Source organism: Physcomitrium patens, chromosome 22 (assembly GCF_059467195.1).
Source record: "Physcomitrium patens ecotype Gransden chromosome 22, ASM5946719v1, whole genome shotgun sequence".
NCBI classification, from domain to species: Eukaryota; Viridiplantae; Streptophyta; class Bryopsida; order Funariales; family Funariaceae; genus Physcomitrium; species Physcomitrium patens.
In genome coordinates, this window is record NC_143431.1 from 4,855,941 (window position 1) to 4,874,980 (window position 19,040).

A 19,040-nucleotide genomic window follows, 5' to 3' on the forward strand; every position below is an offset into this window, starting at 1 on the left:
AAATACATGCTCATAAGTAGCGTTTTCCAACTCGCTTTGGTAGCTAAGAGCTCGTGAATCTTACACAATTCCAATGTTATTGACTGAACTTATCATGCTCAGTTTTACATTTCCTAGTCGGCTGTAACAAGACAGTACTCCGAAAAAGGAAGCTTTCTTGATTCAACCTTTTGTCAAATATTGATGTTCAAGTCATTCTGAGCGAGGCAAATGAGAGTTGCTTGGAAGCGCTTTGAGAAAGTGGCCAATAAGATTCATAAATGGAAAAAAAGAGAAAAATGAACAGATGGTTCATAATGCAAATTGAACTCAATAGTTTTTATTCTTTCATCTTCTGCTCATGGTAGTAGCACTTTTGGACCGTGAGTTATTTCTTGTCCTTGAATTACTACTTAGGCTGCTACCTGACCTAGAGCTGCTACCTGGCCTTGAGCTGCTACCTGGCCTTGAGCTGCTACCTGATCTTGAGCTGCTGCTACTAGAAGCCCCTTCATTGCTAACTCTTGCAGAGCCTCGTGTCCCTCGTAAACTGCTTTTTGTTTTGCTTCCTTGGGTGTTTGAATATTTCAACGATACACCTAATTTCTGAGCCTTCGCTTTCCTCTTCTCTTCAATTTCTTTCTTTTTGATGTTGGCCAGCTTCTCCCGACTATTTGTCAACCCTTCCAAAGACTCCCCCTTGCGCATTGCCTCCTCCAGTTGGATTGCCAAAGTCTGGTCTCTCTTCGTCACCAAGCTTGTCACCATACCTAAAAAATGCATAAACATTAATCTAAAAGAGGAAAGATATATAACGACATCTCCAGGATTTCGTGATGGACTTGTAAACATGAAATTGAACGGCCAAGAAAAGCATGTGAAATGATCGATAACTTTTGGAGGTTGTAAACTGAACCCATATATTGAATTTGAACTGCCCAAACAAAATGTGAGTAGTGAAGAAATTAACTTGAATGTGTATTGCACAGTAACCTACCTTTTCTCCCCATGCGCGCCGTTCTTCCGGTGCGATGCAAGTAATCAATCTGTCACAAGCAGATGGTATCAGCATTGAAAATAATTTAGTCGAAACTCTTACAAATTCCTCGCTGATCGAATTGAAACACCAACACAAAAGCATCTACTTGAGACGAACACTTCATACTTCTCTTCACAACAAAGATCACAAAACCCTTTAATGTGCAGCGGAAAGAGAACCGTCGATAGTGAAAAAAATGGCAAAGATAACACGAGCACTGAAGAAGATATTGCAGCATAGCCATCGAGAAATTCACTTACAGGGTTAAGAGGAAAATCGAAGTTGATGACATGATCACAAACAAGGTCCAAACCACGAGCTGCCAGATCAGTACAAACCAATGCTGGCAAAGAATCCTCATCAGCGTTTTTGAACTTTTCCAAGTTTTCTACCCTGCATGGAAACCATCGCTCTTTCACTCGTAAGATGATATATGTTTAATATTTGCTCCTGATTTGAAGGACAAACGCAGAAAAAAATCAACGTAAAAAACAGTGAGATGGCAACTTTTACCTCTCATCCGCAGGAATAGCTCCATGGTAATTGACAGACGTTGTGCCTCGCTCTGATAGAAAGTGATCAACTGCTCGGCATGAGCCCAAAGTGTTGCAGAATACCATGACTCTTTTGCCTTTAGCAAGCTCTGGCTCCAAAATCTGAGGACCTCAAATGATGAAAAAAATGAGCATAAACCTCACTAACCCTTCTAAGCCACGATCAATATTCATAAAATATGTGCCTAGTAATATTATAAGAGCAAAAAAGGTTTGACATTAAATTAACAAAAGACGGCACAAACTGAAGATTAAATCAGAACATTTCTAAACTCGTCAGAGGGTTCATGCGGGTCCACTGCAATGCTAATTCATAAGTAAAAATAAAAATAAAATCTTTGATGAAAGAACCAACTTCATATCTGCAGTATATCATGATAAACTTGCCTGTATAAGGGATTCTAGCTTGTTTTCTGTGCCCACTAGACGAAGAAAATCGTGGCGAGCATTAGTGACCTTCTTGTGCAAGGTGGACGTATAGATATGCTTAATGCCTGGAAATTCTTCATCCAACAACGACTGCACTGCCTGTAGTAGGCAATTAACATTGTAAGCAAATAAAATCATCAGCATGAAGCAATTTCCAACGCAAATAAACATCATTACGAAGCGCTGAATTATCGTGTATTCTTAGACAATTGAATTGAGCTATTTCTAAGAACACTGAACACCTTTGTAATGGTGGCAGTCACTAGGACTGTTTGGAACGGCTCTCCTTCAGGCTGCCGTGACCTATTTCGCAGTGGATTGAGAAATTTCCTCACTTCCACACCGAAGCCTTTGTCAAACATAGTATCAGCCTCATCCAACACCTGATCATCAAAAGAGGATTCATTCAAAACCAAAATAAGCACCAAATAAATATAGACTGTTAATAAACGAGATATTTTACCCCCCTGCAATCGACAACAATATACAGAAAATACAGATGTTATATACAAATATTTCATTTAAAAACAGTTATAAAATTCTACCGATACAAGATACACTCTGCAAACAAGTGACGCGAAATTATGCATACAGTGGAACCCTGCATTCTCCACTGCAGATGGCTTCATCTTCAACAAAGGAGATGTAAAAGAAGATGCTCACCACATACTTGAGATCACCGTAGGCCATGTTGCCCTGTTCAATATGCATGAGAAGCCTTCCTGGAGTGGCAACTATGAGGTCTATAGCCTTATTCAAAGAATCCTCCTGGGTTTTCATTCGGCTACCCCCACCCACCATGGCGGCTCGAAACCGAGCATGATGACACAAAGACTTTGCGACTCTAAAGACCTGAAATATAAATTTTCATTGTTAATGCTGAACTTGTACATGCAAAAATGAAGGATATCAAAATAATACAATGTTGAAAGGAACTTATTCCAGCATCTACGTAAAATTTCTTGCAGAGGGTACTCAGGTGATACATTCGTAATTAGATTCAGGAGCGAGGCAACTCGGCAGCTAAAAGAACTAATTCTTTCTTTCTTGTGTCTTTATTTTAAAGCAACGTTCACAGAATAAAATCATAAATCCGTTACAATTTTTTATAGATAAATTAAAAACCTGAAATAAACCACCAGCTAATAAAGAGGAGTAAAACATTAACCTGTTCAGCTAGCTCCCGCGTGGGGCAGAGTACAACAGCCCTCGGCCTCCTAGCCCTAGTGAATTTTCCTGATGCTGCTTCGTCTCTTCTTAAAGCCTGCATTCAGACAACACTTTAACATAAGAACTAGGAGAAGGACAGATGAAATGCCGTCATAGCATCGGAAACTCCGAGTAATAGCAGGTCAGATGGAGACATGTGTAGGACATTTTGTTTAGGGTAAAGAAAGAACCTGAACAATGGGAAGCAAGTAAGCAAGTGTTTTCCCAGAACCCGTGTGTGATGCCATAACAACATTTTCGCCAGCAAGTACTGTTGGAATTCCAATAGCCTGAACTTCTGTAGGCTCCATAAGTCCCAGCTCTTTCACTGCCTCCATTACCTCGTCGCTCAGTCCTAAATCATTAAAACGAACAAGACCTGGGACAGTTTCCTTCATTACCCTTGGCTCTGGCATAGGAGGATTAAGCTTCTGAAGCTTAACCGCATCCCGCATTTGTCGCTGCCGCAAACGCTCTAAAGGGGTCAAAGATGAGGAAGCGCTTGCGGAGGAATCCACAGTTGACATACATCTGATCGATGCTCGAGGGCTCCATTTTCGTGATGCCTTAAGAACAAGCAACTTGTTGGGAGAACAAAGCGAAGCCAGAGAAGACTGACGTGAGAAGAGCGCCGCCATGCTTGTCACCCGCAGCTTCAATAAGTGGCACGCCATCGCTAATGAGACAAAGACTAATACACACTTGGACTGACAGCTCCCATTATAAGTCTCAATCCCAACCCCGTACCTAATGCATCCCTGCAAGATGACGAACCCAATAAAGTAGCCCTCAGCCAAGAACAGAACAAACTACCACGCAACAAAGCATTAGGATGCTAAACGTGCGAACGGCGCGGAATTTCACTAACTGGACGTCGAACATCACACACCTTCGGCATCCACAGACTCATCAAACAAACGAGCAGAAAAAAACGACAGTGGCGCATAAATTTCAGAGCAGCTCGTAGCCAGAATCTACGAGTATGCTCCAAGACAATTAGGCTCATCTTCACCTCTCTTAAATTGAACGCGAGCAGACCTTGCATGAGGAATTTGTAGGGCAAACAGTCGGAAAAAAACGAAATGCCAAACTCACCAGTGAAGCTGTTGTTGATAAGACTGTTGATAGAGAGGGTTTAAGAAATTGGAGAGGTGGCGGAATTGGCCGCAGACGAGCGCGAGAGCAAATTCTAGACTCCCCGAAACCGCCACTGGAAGAGAGAGTCGAAGGGGAGGATTGCTTGACTCCTATACAGCATTCGCACAAACACAACCATCCCCCTGGTTCCCTACGTTCCCTCCCTCAGTTCCCCGACTTATCTGGTTGTGTATCGTTCCCATTGTTGGGAGCGGAGGAGAAGGCAAGATATCTGGACCTAGGCTATATCAATGCGTTCACACTGAAATCAACAATCGAGATGAGACTTTTCTTCCTTCCTTAGTATTATGATTTATTACTGAATTGTACATTTGTAAACATTAATAACCTGCTTTAACATATTACTCCCAAAGCAAAACAAGGGAATCTAATGTTACAACATATATATATACATATATATATATATATATATATATATGTGTGTAGCTTGCTAAAATTTCAGCGTGATACACACACTCGTTCACTCATATTATCAATCATATTTATAGACTTAAAAAATTGAATAATTCTCATTTTTGGATTCTAACTACTACGACTAAGACAATCACATGCAAGCAATGTCAAAAGTGTCAGTGCATGCGTTATCAGTTAATCCACTTATTAGGATCGTCGCATGGGTTACCGCCTGGTTCGCCGCCTGGTTTCCGAATGGGTGCCGACAACTGCTCGCAGTTCTTTTCAGGGTTCACCGCTCAGTTCTCTGCCAACTCACAAGCCTCGTCTCGTGGATTGTTTGCAGGGAGGGATTGAGCCGCCCCTCTTGCTTGAATTCCCCGTGAGTCCAATCCTCATACGTCATTGCAAATTCTCGATGGGAAATGCGACCTCAGTTTATACGTCGTGACTGTGATGAGATGGGGTTCAGAGATGGCTCAGTTGGCCATCCGCGATGAGGTTGTGTCTCGATGATTGCAAGCCAGGTATCTGAAGCAGGGTTACAATTTTATGGCCTAGGGTTGTGGTCGACGCCGTGAATTTTGCTCACGCTTCTTTCCCAAACTCCTGGCGGGTGTTCGTGGATTGTTTCTTGGACTCTGAAGTTTGGCGTAGTGGTGTTGGAAGTGACAGGAACGCGAGGATCAGGTGAGCCGCAATGTGGAAAGTGACACAGAAAGGTTGGATTGCTACACTCGGTACAAGTTACACAATTGCTATCCCAAGTTTTTTCCACTAGATTGTAGGTTTTTTTGAAACCAGCAATTTGGTTAGGGTTAGGTCGGAGAAGGCTTTCATGGAAGATTTGTTCGTGTGCGATTTGATCCCAAGTTAAGAATTGTTGATGCAGACTAGTGTAGGGGTTGGATTGATGCCGAAGTGATCGCGCGAATCCGTATTTTGCGAGGTGGATTAATTCTGGGAGTGATTCTTGATGAGAAAAGCAATTGGGTGCCTTTGACAGCTGGAGAACAGAGCAGTCATGCTGTCATGGGGAGGAATCACTTTGTGCTTAAGCGGGGCAGCGCTATACTGCTTGAGTCGCAACACAGGACGCGATGCCCTCAATCTCAGGTCCATTGAGCGGGTGAACCAGCTCAAAGACTTGGCTATATTGTTAGAATCAGCATGCAAGGTAGTTCCCTTGGTGGTGACTGTGGCTGGTCGTGTTGGGTCCGAGACCCCAATTGCTTGCGAGCATTCAAGCTTACGAGGGGTGATCTTGGAGGAGACCGCAGAACAGCACTTCCTCAAGCATAATGACACTGGCTCGTGGATTCAGGACTCGGCTCTCATGCTGTCCATTAGCAAAGAGGTTCCATGGTATCTGGAGGATGGTACTGGTCGTGTATACATCGTTGGGGCCCGGAATGCAGCGGGCATGGAGCTCACGGTTGCCAGCGAAGTTTTCGAGGAGTCTGGACGGTCGCTAGTGCGTGGAACGCTGGACTATTTGCAGGGATTGAAGATGTTGGGCGTGAAACGGGTGGAGAGGGTCCTTCCTACAGGTACCAACCTTACCGTCGTCGGAGAAGCTGTGCAAGACGACCGAGGCCTTATTCGAATTCAGAAACCTAACAAGGGGCCGTTCTACGTGACTCCTAAGAGCCTAGATCAGCTTGTTGCGAATTTGGGCAGATGGTCGCGGTGGTATAAGTACATGTCGCTCGGGTTTACCATCGTGGGCATTTACTTCATTACATCCCACGCTATCAAGCATTTTATGGAGCGCCGGAGGAGGGAAGCTCTGCACAGGAGGGTGATGGAAGCTGCAGCACTTCGACAGGCATCGCAACGAGAAGGCGGCGATGGGGACATGGGCGATGTTACTTCACACCCACTTGATGATAGCGTAGATACTTCTCAGAAGAAAGACAGAGGGACGCCTGACTTGTGCGTCATATGCTTGGAGCAAGACTACAATGCCGTATTTTTGCCGTGCGGGCACATGTGCTGCTGCACATCGTGCTCAGCGCAGCTCACGAGTTGTCCGCTTTGTCGACGCCACATCGACAAATTTGTGAAAACGTATCGGCACTAGTGGCCTCTTCCTTATTCTTGTTATTAATGCCGAGTGGTGATGTTAGCTGGATGTGTATTTATGAATGGTAGAGACTGAGGAAAGGCCAGATATGCTTTGAGGCAGAAGTTTAAAAGTGTATGCAGAGATATGCACCGATTGCACTTAGGATAAAAGAAACTGTGACATGGCAGACAGTTGATATTACCAGATTTTGTTGGCCATGGGGAATACTCGTTGAGCCAGCTGGCTGGTTTTCAACAATTGGGTACTATAATATCAATCTCTTAGCAGACTTTCTATTGCGAGGATAAAGATTCTCATTCCATAATAGCAGGTTCATTTCCCCTTTTTGTTATGAAGCGAAAGCATTATGTATTATTGCTGTTAAAAGCGTCTTTATAAATCAACTTGTGTACGCTTACATGCTTCTGATGCCTAGATGCAGATTTTGCGTGTTATATTTATCAGGCTCCCATGATTTAGAATTCAATGTTAGTCAGAAGCTTAAGGTGCTCCGGAAAGTGGTGACCGACACTAATTAGACGTGGCTTGCAACAAAGGCTGGTTTTTGGCAAGCAGACGTGAGACCCCTATTCCATGCCTTACAAACGGTGAGTTGGGTTGAGATACAATTTTGGCGGTCACCACTTTAAGAAGCACCTTAAACAACAGAAATTAGGAGCACAAATCATTCTATGTACATGATACTACCTGCACACCATATCTTGACGACCATACTTAATATAAAACTCAGCTGACGTGCACAAGATTCGATAATTTCAAGCATGAATTTCGAATCATGAGCCATATCCATGATTTCTGTGAAAAACAGCACGATGCACTCATTTTCTCGTCGCTAGCAAGACGTAGTATTTTAATGTTTTGTAGGAAGGCACTGCTCAGTAATGATTGCATGGTCAAGCTCCTTTTAAACAATTAAAAATACTGATAAAAATAGCAATGGCTGAATCGAATTCTGTTAAAGCCGACTATGCAAGAACTACCCAATAGACCCAACTGCCATTCCTCATAATTAAATGATTGCTTTCAACGTGGAGAATGCTTAAGAGCATCTACACTATGCTACTCAGTGTTCAAATGAAGAGTGCCATAGACATGCACTCCGTTATTGCCCACCCATGATTAGCCAAAAACAATAGTTTTTAAGCTTTTCTCTTGGGTACATCAAATGTAATGTTTTCAGTGGAGCCCTCTTATTAGTTATTGATACGCATATCAATGAATTGCAATATTTAATTAGGAATTTTTGTTTTACAAGATAGTGGTTCAAAATAGATGGAGACACATTTCAAAAAAAAAAAAATTGCAAACTGTTATACATCTTTTTTTTTTTTTTTTTTTTTTTTTTTCCTTTTAATTCTTAAAAAATTCAAGCATTCACAAAAACTACTTCCATGCTCATTAATACTAGTGTCTACTAGGACATAACATAAAAAATTAGATTTAAGTAACTTTGAGTTAAAGCTATGGAAAACAAAAAGTTAGTCAATTATCTACTACATTTTGGTACTGTGTGCACTCCCTTCGATTTATCTTTGTAAATAATGATTTTGTTAATTTTTTTTTTTGATGAGACAATAACTAAATTTCGACGTTTATGGATCTGGGTAAAATATCGAAAAAATCTAATGATTAAACTAAATGACGCAAGCTAACCAAGGAATTAGTTCCAGATACGAACTTTGGAATGCAAAGTTTTATGCTCAATTGTTATCAACTTTACATGATATTGTCTGTGCAGTTACACAAAAAGAAAATATCCTCTCAGATGGTGATCTAACTTCAACCTCAGCAGCTATAATCCAAACTATAAAATCGTCTATTAAAGTCTCTTTACTTTCACAATACAGGATGTTACTTTCAAAATATAATCTTGATTTTCACTGAAGTATTTTATCAGTTGGGTTTAGAATAGTGTACTTAAAGAAGATGATTCCATCCTATCTCAAGCCTTAAAGGTCGGATTTTACATGTAAAATGAAACCAACACTTTGCCAGGCGTCTGTTACTAACTGCCTGTCAGAGATCGTAACTTCGCAGTTGCAAGAAGAAAAAGCAGATACAGCAAAGCTGCGAATATGAAACAAGACACAAATTGATGCAGAAAATAATTCTAGAAAAACAAGAGGGACATCACAATCAAGCCTCCATTCAAGTTTAGTTCTAAAACTGGGAGCGGCATTCAGTCCTAATTCCTGTCATTACGTTAACACAAGCAACATTATGCTTGCAAAATTGCCACTGGGACGCTAACCTCTACTTCTGGAACTGCATCACGTGAGACAAATGGAACAATCCGAACACACAAGCTGCAATATCGGGAAGACAACTGGTCAACTATTTCAAGATAAATCTCATGCCTTTAAACAATGATCTGAAGGGAGGATGAATCAGCATCATACGGAAGAGAGAGAAGAAGCACTTGGCAGTCGTCACCGAAATGATTTAGAAGCTCTACAGTCGTCACCATCGTCTGCGAACCCTGAGCCACGCCAAAGCACCCACCAATGCACCTCCCAAATGACCAGCGTGGGCAGTGCGGGAGCCTTCGTTGCGAGCTTGCCAGACGTCGGAACCGATCAGGTAGACTCCAAAGAGAGCAGCAGGGACGGGGATGAAGAAGTTAACCATTATAGTTCGAGACGGGAAGAGAAGGATGTGAAGCAACACGATCGCATTAACTGCACCGCTGGCGCCTAGCGCACTTGGTGTGTAGCGCGCATTGAAGCGGTGCTGTGGAATGTTTTCAAGCCAAGGTATCACGAAGGCGCAATACACAAGATGACCAATAGAGCCCGCAATTCCACCGACTAAGTATAAATTTAGCAGCCAACGCCCGCCAAAAATCTGTGCAACTTCTGTTCCGAAGAAGTAAAGTCCCAACATATTCATAATCAGATGGTTGAAACTTGCTTGACTGAATGCTGAGGTCACAATTGTATGAATTCGACCACTCAGAACAGAGTTCACGGATACCATAAAATTGTTCGTCATAAACTTGCGGTCAGCAAACTGCCACAATCCAAATACCGCAAGGTTCACTCCAACCAATCCCCACACTACGCGCTGGGCATTCCCGCCCGCGTAGCCGCCATACCCACTTCCATAGCCTCTGCTGCTCCCCAGCTTGGCACGGACTATATTAGACCACCTCGACAAAGAAAAATTCCGCACTGGTACAGCTATACCCTGTTGGCCAGCCTTGGCAGCCTGCAAAAGCATAGGACTCCATAGAGACGATTTCCTCGGAGCTAAGAAACTTCGAAGAGGTGAAGTCAAGCCCTCTCGGCCAGCCTGCACGAGCGAGTAACTCCCTGGATATCCCCTCAGAGATGTAAGATTTCGGACAGGCGATCCAAGGGTCTGTCGACTAGCCTGCCTTAAGAGAGCAAAAGCAAGCATATTTAACTCTTCGCTTCTTCGTTCCTGAAGAATGTATCACCTCGTTCGTCTTAATAACATGCCGCAATTCCCACTGCGCTAGGACATCGTTCATAGGCTACTATGTTGTATGGTCCATACAGAGTACTGTTGATTTGAATCTGAGAGTATTATAACCTAAACCCTGTCGACAAAACCTCCACTACTTCAGCAAATTCTTTGTATGCATCTCGCAAATAATGTGAGCATCAACCCTAAATTTAAGAATAGGATGTTGAGGAATTAAAATAGCTGCTGATCGCTGTATGTAGAGTAGGAAACAACTTCTAATCATCATAAAGATATAACAATCACAAACATCAAGTGTGGGCATGTATTTGCACTCTCCAATTGCGGAAAGTAACAGCAAAGGTATATATAAACCCCAGACACTTCATGCTTCAATGTGTTCTTACGAGGGTGGACTCACCGTCATTTACAAATTTCCTTGCAACATCAGGGCGACAAGTAGGAGCTGCTAGGTTAATGTAGGGTAGCCCAAACCCTAAAAGAGTTTGAACTACGTACAGGCATAATATCTTACAACAATATGAACTCATGCAATTCTGTTTTGCTCGCGAATTCCAGGAGTGTACACAAGGAACGAGATCGCGACATGAATTTCCACGACAGCAAGGTAATCAAATAGCCCCAAAACCTCAGGACGACAGTACTTCGCCAAGAAAGTCATCGACGTGACGCAATTTTAATTGCCCAAAATTTAAATTCTAAGTTACATTGAAAGTAAGAAAAACATGGAAAGATCGCTTTCAAGAGCGGATTAGGTCACAGCTAAAGAGCCAATACACAGGCATGAAAAAACATAGATAATGGAAGAGCTCAAGTCTGCAAATTTGCATGAGGAGAGAAGCTGTCGAAGTAAACCTCAAATACAGTTGACTCTTGTGACTGTAATCGCTTCATACGCTTTTCTCCAACTGCATGATTCCTGCGCTGATTACATGCCAATGCGAAAAGCAATCAAACCCTCAACTGGTGCTCAATTGCTTCGGTCGTTTGACGAAGAAAGACGATTTAGAATTGAATGGCCTTCACTGAAAGCCCTCAAATGACTCTCAAAATGCCCTGTCACGCGTTGTGCACATTGACTAGGAAGACGGCAAATCTTTCCAAGCTAATGAAGCTCCGGACAACAAACACTTCTATCATGACACAAGCAGCTTCTCGATCTTGCCATCTGTTCATCTGTTCGTCCATTATCTGGGATGACTTTCGGTCGTTAGAAGAAAAAGATTTGATGACAAAGTATCTGCTCATCAGAACCATCGTGTTCCAACTGCTTCCTAGAAGCTGACGAGGATCCACCCACTCGCACAAATCCTCCTGTGCTAAATTCGACATGGCTTGCATCGACTTCTAAATCATACATGACCAGTCACTGTGGCAGAGTTTGTCGTGCATTTCACGAATTTTTTTCTAGAAACTAATCTAGATACTTAGTTCGGAGGATCCTCGATACGGTTATTTTAACGCAGAATCGCTTGACAAGAGCGTTTTTTCTTCAGAATTCATGGTTTTCGAGGGGTTAGAAGCAGAACCCACCTAGACGATTGGTTTGCAAGGAGTATCAGATCTTCAACCTGATGCACAGAGGGACGTTAGAGTAGCTAGTTGTTTGCAGAATTCTTTACGTTCGTCCTCTATATGTGGTTTGAGTTCGAAGGATTTGCAGAGAATTCCTAGCACACAACTATTGACGGATGGTTTGGAGTTTTTGGGGAGCCATTACAACGGTTTGGCTTGGTTATCGAGAGGGTTCAGAGGAGTGCGCTCAGGAATTTACTGGGCTCCAGGGCGGCTGCGGAGTGGGATATTGACAAGAACGAAACAAAACCCAGAGGGATGGCGAGTATCAAACTGGTGGGAGTGGTGGGTGCAGGGCAAATGGGGTCTGGTATAGCGCAGGTAGCTGCCTCGGCGAATATGCAAGTGATCATCGCTGACGTTAGTACTGCCGCCCTGGAGCGTGGCATGCGAGCTATCTCTTCCTCGCTTTCGAAATTTGTCAAGAAACAAACGCTCTCCCAGGTCATTTCTCTCAATCTTCACAATATGGTTCTTTTAATCTTCTCAGCATCGTCTTGATTCTCTCTACCCCTATTCTTTTAAAAATATTTCACTCATGTAAACATGGCAGCATTACATACTCTTCAGCTCTCTACCTTAATCAATGAGCAATTCAGCACAGACATTTTGTCAGTCGAATTTAGTTTGTGAAATAAACTTGCTTGTGACATGTCTTTACGCCTACACACGTTTCAGTGCACGAGATCTAATGAACAATGAATGGTTCACTACAGGAGGAGGCAGACGCAACGATGGCAAGATTGAGAGTGACCACATCTTTGCAAGAGATGCACGACGCAGATGTGGTGATCGAAGCAGTGGCTGAGAATGAGGGATTGAAGATTCATATATTTAAGGAGCTTGATAGGTTGCTTAAGCCTTCCGCAATCTTGGCTTCCAACACGAGTTCCATCTCCTTAACCCGCCTCGCAGCTGCCACCCAGCGTCCAAATCAGGTGAGTAGTTGCAGTTCGTCGATTTTCCCATCTCCTCATCAGAACGGAAATTCTGTTTTTTCTATTACCTTATGGACTAGCCAGATTCTAGGTCTGTAAGGTCCAATGAACATATGATTGATCGCAGGTGATAGGTATGCATTTCATGAATCCTCCTCCGTTGATGGAGCTTGTGGAGATTGTGCGCGGGATGTCGACTGGAGATGAAGTATTCGACACTATCAAGGCTTTGGCGGAGAGGTGCTGTTTGACTGTATTGCATTTCAGTGGCAAAAATAGGATTTAACACAATTTGTTTCTGGCACTAATTGACTGAAAATGGTATATTTGATACCAGGTGTGGGAAAACTGTGACTTGCTCCAAGGACTACCCTGGTTTCATCGTCAACCGTGTGCTGATGCCCATGATTAACGAAGCTTTCTACTGCTTAATGGAGGGGATTGCTTCTCCCAACGACATTGACACCGGCATGAAGCTGGGCACAAACCAGCCAATGGGGCCACTTGCTCTTGCCGACCTCATTGGTTTGGATACATGTCTATCCATCATGCGTATGCTTCATGAGGGGCTTGGTGACTCAAAATATCGGCCGTGCCCCCTTCTAGTGCAGCATGTAGATGCCGGATGGTTGGGACGCAAGAGCGGCCGAGGTGTTTACTTCTATACTTCAAACTTGTGATTTCTCAGGTACATAATGTCTCCAGGTTTATAATCACGGTCTTCGTAGTGACATTATCGAGAGAGCAAGTCTGCAGCATGTGGAGATTCAAATCTCAGCTGCTTTAGTTTAGTGTCCTCCCCTCAGGAAGATAGCTTATAGATCGCCCCCCACACACGAACGAACACAGCCCGAGATATTTACAATATTATTAGGAACCATGCCCTAAGAGACATCATTATCTTCAAACACTGTAATCTAAATTTCAAGTGCACCATGGTTCAATATGTTCAATGGACCTGTCCGACTCAATCAACACCACGCCTTCTCTTGCGCATCGTACTGCTTACGGACGGTGCTGCTTGCGAACGGTTCTGTGAATAGGCAATGCCCATCTTCTCGCGGCATTCCTTGTTGGCAATGGAGTGGTCTACAACTGTTCAAAACGGCCACTGACTTTCCGTGAATAAAGATTTTTCCCACTAAACTTTGCTCAAAGTCATTACATCCTTCATGAACTGCGACATAAACGCAAACAATACAACAGAAATAGTACTTACTAGGACGAGGATAATCAACGCCTATAATACAGTTTGCTTTTTTCTGCACCGCAAGCGGCGCCGTCCATGGCTCATATATGTAATATTTTGGCATATCTGTGAAGACAACATAAATTGACCGTCAACAATTGTTGGGCAAAGCGAATTCGAGTGGATATTGCCACTGATATTGTCATTAGCTTCGAAGAGTGAGAAATCTTGACTTTAGTATCACCCACCTTTCAAAACTGGAAGAAAATGTTTAACATAAAGGCCATCAGGGTCGTACTTCTTTCCGAATGTTACTGGGGAGTAGATGCGGTGATACTGCAACCAGATTCAAGGACACTAGTGTTAATGAAGAACATTAACACAATCAGGGGGAGACCATCTACATATTATAAACCTCATCGACTAAGCAGACGAAGGCTATAAATGACCTCTACTATGTAAACAAGGAACTAAAATTGATCGTGAGATCACCTGATGGAAAAAAGCAGATGCAGAGAGCCATAACCAGTTGCCGTTGTTGATGGCCCAGTCAGAATCGATAAGAAGTCTGTCAAATACATCACGACCTTTCTCCCAATACACGAACTGGTAGATATAAACAAAACGAACGTTAATTGGAGAAGTACAGGGCATGATAGAGGGAATTGATACCTCACATGTAGCTTAAAATAAGTCATCATGAATCTAGCGAACGAGTCACTTGGGAGGCACTACTCAAGGTTGGGACGCCTAATAAATTATTGCCGACAAAAAATGAAAATATCATCAGTGAGAGGTTCATTGTGATTAAGCACCATATCCCCCCGAGTGAGGAAGCATGCGACAGCATGTCTTGCAAGGTGATGCATCCAGCCCCACTTCCGTAACTGCATCAACAAAGCTCACAATCACGTGATGCCATGCGCAAGCTGGAAGCATAATATGCAGCACAAGTAGTAGAGATTCATTTTGGCAAGTTGTAAAAAAGACCTGAACCATAGCTGCATCAATCCACGGGTATCCTGTTTGTCCATCTCGCCAAGCTGCTAATAATCGGTCGTCATCTTTCCAAGGGATCTGGCGGAGCAAACGCAACAGCAGAGTAAGCATGTGAATTCATTATAAGAGCTTTGTCAGCAATATAATACAACTCTTGAGAACATTCAGAAAGGAGTCCATTATGGAAAACTCATAAAGAATACGCAGTTGTGTTACAGAGCTTACAGGCACTGAGTCCAAATTCTGCCACATGACTACAAATTCTATTTGGTTCTTCATTCATGGACTTCCCTGTGAACGGCTCCGGTTCTAGTAGCTAGAAATATTACATGGAAGGCATCCGAACCTGTTTACATATGGGGTTTCCAAGCATTCGATCGAAGTTTGGAGTGCCATAACCTGCTGTATAGAAGAACTCTCGCCATAACAGCTGGAAGACAGCATTTAAAAAGTAAATATCTCTTCAATTCTACACAAAATTGATAAAAAAAACAAGATCAACACGACAATGCATGGAAACTTTCCATAAAAAAACAAGAAGAAATTACCTGTCCTTCAAGAGAAACAGGAGGTGAAGAATGTTTTTTATTTTGAGAATACACAGCTAGCAGCCTTTGATGAAACAATCGGCAGGATAGACAACCGAACTGCAGGAAACCAGCAAAATTTCACTAACTTGAACAAATTACCCAATCATGCATAAGAAAAATTAAAAGTTATATTTGTTAAAATCTCGATGGATCAAAGATACGATTCTATAATCAATTTGCTTCAATACGATCATTAAGATGAATATTCAACTAGCATAGGTTTTAGTAAAAAGCCTAGATTACTTGCCTTCAAGTATGGGGAGAGGACAGTGGTAGCTGGTTCGATGAAGGCGGTGGGGTTACCCTTTGGCTTCTCGAAATCACACACCCATTTCTGCAGATCAGTTAAAGTTTGATCAGCCCAGTGGCAAAAAGCAACACAATAAAGATCGAGATGGTACAAATCCTGGATAGTGTCACCAGAATTTCTAAGACTAGACCCAAAAAACAAACGAAGGTGTTTCATAGCTAACCACCAATTCTTGTCTAGAGAAAAATGCAGGAATGAGATTTGTTAAGTAACAAATTAGTCAGGCATTCGATTAGAGGCTACCTGATTCACTAAAGATTTGTCCAACCTCCGAAGTGCCTCAGTCTCGCCCCCTGGATGTGGAGAGAACTCCTGCGAAGTCATACCGTTTACAAGTAGGCAGTGTCGGAACGGTTTACAGCATTAACTACTATTTGATACGAATCTTTCGCAAGCGCAAGAAAATTACGTTAATATTCAAGTGCAACTCATTCGATTACTTGAAGCACCATTACAGGTCATTCAACAGTTGCTACAAACCTCATCCAAATTCACGTAACCCAAGTCCTCAAGCTTTGGAACTGGTACGACGTGCACATCATTGAGATCCTCTGGGGGGCTTGGTATCTGTAGCGGTGCAGTCACAGGTAATGGTGGCTTCCCTGTTAATTTGAGAAAGGCTTGATATGTCAAAGGTGTTTGTCCGCCGTTCTGTTGTCGCAGCAAAAAAATTAACAAATAGGTGAACAGATAAGTCACTGTACGTTAATCCTCACAAAGAGAGGTTTTCTCGCCACATGTAAATTCAATACATGAAACAATAGTGACAGCTCAAATGTCCGGCTGACCTCATCAAATATATTATGCAATCACAACTTGGACAGAAATATTACGAGGAAGATTGTGTAGCTTCAAATACCTTCCGTATGGTATCAATGGGGTTGAATAAAGTGTGGCTAACAGGGCTGAACACCTCAACACCATATTTTGTTGCCAGCTTCTACACACCAAGAAAAGTATGGCAAGTGAATCAAATGATAAACCTTGAGATCTCATCTACGTTCAAAAAGAAAAACCTAAATTACCAGATAAACCATCATTGTAACAAGATTCCCCACTAATTTGATAAACACTGAACCCTAAAGCCACTAGCATAACAAGAACTTCTGGATGAGAAAGAACATTCTGCTACTGCACCTTTATGTCGGCATCACGGTCCTGGGCATAGGGTTCAGTGTCAAACTCGAAACATAATTCGTTGATCTGCCACTGCAACTCCATTCCAACGCAGGATTACAAAATGACTATGACGAATTTGTTAGAAGCATCCAACTCGAGAAGATTGTACTACTAAGGAAAGCGGTCTAGTGGAAGATGCATTTCATTGTTTAAATAATCCAAGGTTTCTCACAGATTTACCTTCATGAGAAGCTCCGGAATAACAGTGGTGGGGTTTCCATGCAGAACCAACAAGCGAGATCCATGCTTGCGAAGATTTTCGTCCAAGTCCTCTAAGGACTGCAACAGAAAACGAATACGGTTTACACCTACAAGCTTCGATCCAGGTGAGGGTGCCGTCGGGTCTGGGGCTAAAAACCATGGGTCCAAAACAAAAACAGGATACACATGGCTTGCACCTTCGCACAAGATCCCACACGTGTGCCGCTTTAGCAACAAATTTATTGGCATGGCACACTCCTGTTCTTGAATTGGGAATGCCGGATTAATGAGAGACACAATATTTCCTCACAATTGCTAAGCCATTTCTTTAAAATTGAACTGTTGACTTTACCTTCACAAGACCGCAGGAGAGCAGGATTATCATGTAACCTCAATCCTTTTCGAAACCACATTAGGCTCCTCTTCCCCATGTTATTGTTGCCTTTCTCGTTACTACAGCTCACAGAAAAGCTTCTCCTCCTCCCACAATTAGCAGTCCGTAAAGCAGCTGAGGGAAGAGATTTCACAAAAAAGCTGTGACCAACGCACCTAAAGCTCTCAGCAACCATGTGCTCCAAAACTGTCTATACTCAATCCTTCCTTACAGCAATCTGCCGCTTCACAGACATACACACGCGAATTCAAGAACATGTTTACCCAAAAACCTTACTACAATACCCGAACTTCAACAGCAAAACCACGATTTGTGGACACAACTCCACATGAAACGACCTCAATCCAGAGATCTCCGAACAAGAAGAGGGACTCGGTTAAAGGAGAGCGACTGATCTGTGCCACATACAAGCGAAGCGAATCCAAATTGCTGCAACTACAGACACGAGAACCTTTAATTGGATTCAAATTTTCATGATTCGGGAAGAAGACAGTGGTGAATACGCAGAAAAGGGAAATGGGATGTTGTTGGGAGGGAACTGGCTGGCAAATCAGCGGCAACCAGGACTGCGTGGCCTGTTGGGAGTCACAAGTGTGTCGCTCCTGCTGTCGCCGCAACGTCACTCCTCGTTCGTTCATTCCGGAATGAAGGGCGTCCGTTTCCACAATCCATCGCCATGTCATCGCCCCTTCTCGTCTCGTCTCACCTCGTCTGCTATCGACGCGGCGCACGCTTCGCTCAACATCACGAATCCTGCCAAGTTCGAGGACTCCCCAAAAAACCATTCTCAAACCCTAATTGCTGCAATTAATACTGTCTTTTGTGTGAGAGTGAAAGAGGGAAGTTTACTTACTATGGACATTTTCATTTTAAGATCTCACTTTTTGTGAAAGTCATGCTTTTGTTGCTCCTTTTCTTCATTTAAAGACGAAAAAAATGTGATATAGTTTTGAACAGAACAATGTGTAGAGCAGGATAACAAGATGAGTTGAGGTATTTATTTGAGAGTTGAAAGGGTGTTGTAGAAATAAATTATGGAAGAACCTATAATGTTTTTCAATGTTCGTGGGTTCAGGAGTATTTTTGGTTTAGGTGTTTTTGGGTATTTTGTGATTATTGAAATTGAGTTTAATATACAATTGTTTAAGGATGTTGGGTAAAAACTTGAAAATTAAAGACAAAAATAAAATTAAAATTAAAATTAAGTGAAACTTATTAGTTTGTGTATATATCACTTTTATCCCCAAAACATTTTAAATCCTTGGAAGTCACATTAAACAACTTCCAACACTGTAGTCATTGTATTCGTATACACATATTCTTGGCTATTATTTTAATGAACAGGATAATATCTTTGACAGTCACCTG

General features: G+C 42.5%; 5 protein-coding genes across 13 annotated transcripts; 2 read left to right on the top strand and 3 right to left on the bottom strand.

The window, feature by feature from the left end:
• Positions 1-294: 294 nt before the first annotated feature.
• Positions 295-4,419, bottom strand: LOC112275209 (DEAD-box ATP-dependent RNA helicase 39). The gene is made up of 10 exons (XM_024505352.3): positions 4,306-4,419; positions 3,402-3,968; positions 3,170-3,265; positions 2,665-2,853; positions 2,244-2,384; positions 1,960-2,100; positions 1,532-1,674; positions 1,279-1,411; positions 977-1,025; positions 295-749 (listed from the first exon to the last, which is right to left on the bottom strand). The coding sequence occupies exons 2-10, from the start codon at positions 3,882-3,884 to the stop codon at positions 328-330; spliced, it is 1,797 nt and encodes a 598-aa protein (XP_024361120.1). The 5' UTR covers positions 3,885-3,968; positions 4,306-4,419; the 3' UTR covers positions 295-327.
• Positions 4,420-5,176: 757 nt separating this feature from the next.
• Positions 5,177-7,247, top strand: LOC112275279 (E3 ubiquitin-protein ligase SP1). Of its 5 annotated transcripts, none has more exons than XR_016500071.1 (3): positions 5,177-5,288; positions 5,437-5,451; positions 5,654-5,793. XR_016500071.1 is itself a non-coding variant. In XM_024505514.3 (3 exons), exon 3 carries the CDS (start codon positions 5,786-5,788, stop codon positions 6,842-6,844), a length of 1,059 nt encoding a protein of 352 aa, XP_024361282.1. In that variant the 5' UTR covers positions 5,177-5,288; positions 5,437-5,483; positions 5,654-5,785; the 3' UTR covers positions 6,845-7,247. The 5 variants fall into 5 exon arrangements, 3 of the variants coding, with proteins under 3 accessions (XP_024361282.1, XP_090102378.1, XP_090102377.1); XM_024505514.3 differs by having other exon boundaries at positions 5,437-5,483; positions 5,654-7,247; XM_090246252.1 differs by having other exon boundaries at positions 5,437-5,483; positions 5,768-7,247.
• A 1,695-nt stretch (positions 7,248-8,942) lies between these two features.
• LOC112275169 (RHOMBOID-like protein 12, mitochondrial) lies at positions 8,943-11,472 on the bottom strand. The gene is made up of 2 exons (XM_024505284.3): positions 11,153-11,472; positions 8,943-10,412 (listed from the first exon to the last, which is right to left on the bottom strand). Exon 2 carries the CDS (start codon positions 10,247-10,249, stop codon positions 9,311-9,313), a length of 939 nt encoding a protein of 312 aa, XP_024361052.1. The 5' UTR covers positions 10,250-10,412; positions 11,153-11,472; the 3' UTR covers positions 8,943-9,310.
• An 84-nt stretch (positions 11,473-11,556) lies between these two features.
• LOC112275170 (uncharacterized) lies at positions 11,557-13,763 on the top strand. Its single transcript, XM_024505285.3, has 4 exons — positions 11,557-12,316; positions 12,589-12,810; positions 12,938-13,050; positions 13,148-13,763. The coding sequence occupies exons 1-4, from the start codon at positions 12,131-12,133 to the stop codon at positions 13,488-13,490; spliced, it is 864 nt and encodes a 287-aa protein (XP_024361053.1). The 5' UTR covers positions 11,557-12,130; the 3' UTR covers positions 13,491-13,763.
• On the bottom strand, positions 13,052-18,316 carry LOC112275168 ((6-4)DNA photolyase). Of its 5 annotated transcripts, none has more exons than XM_090246250.1 (16): positions 18,176-18,316; positions 17,631-17,895; positions 17,258-17,356; positions 17,036-17,107; positions 16,758-16,838; positions 16,379-16,549; positions 16,142-16,210; positions 15,836-15,922; positions 15,547-15,645; positions 15,345-15,428; positions 14,990-15,076; positions 14,815-14,886; positions 14,492-14,605; positions 14,248-14,335; positions 14,030-14,125; positions 13,052-13,905 (listed from the first exon to the last, which is right to left on the bottom strand). In XM_090246250.1, the coding sequence occupies exons 2-16, from the start codon at positions 17,661-17,663 to the stop codon at positions 13,778-13,780; spliced, it is 1,380 nt and encodes a 459-aa protein (XP_090102376.1). In that variant the 5' UTR covers positions 17,664-17,895; positions 18,176-18,316; the 3' UTR covers positions 13,052-13,777. The 5 variants fall into 5 exon arrangements, with proteins under 5 accessions (XP_090102376.1, XP_024361048.1, XP_090102372.1 ...); XM_024505280.3 differs by having other exon boundaries at positions 17,258-17,475; XM_090246246.1 differs by having other exon boundaries at positions 17,258-17,475; positions 17,631-17,889; positions 18,176-18,313.
• Between the last annotated feature and the right edge of the window lie 724 nt (positions 18,317-19,040).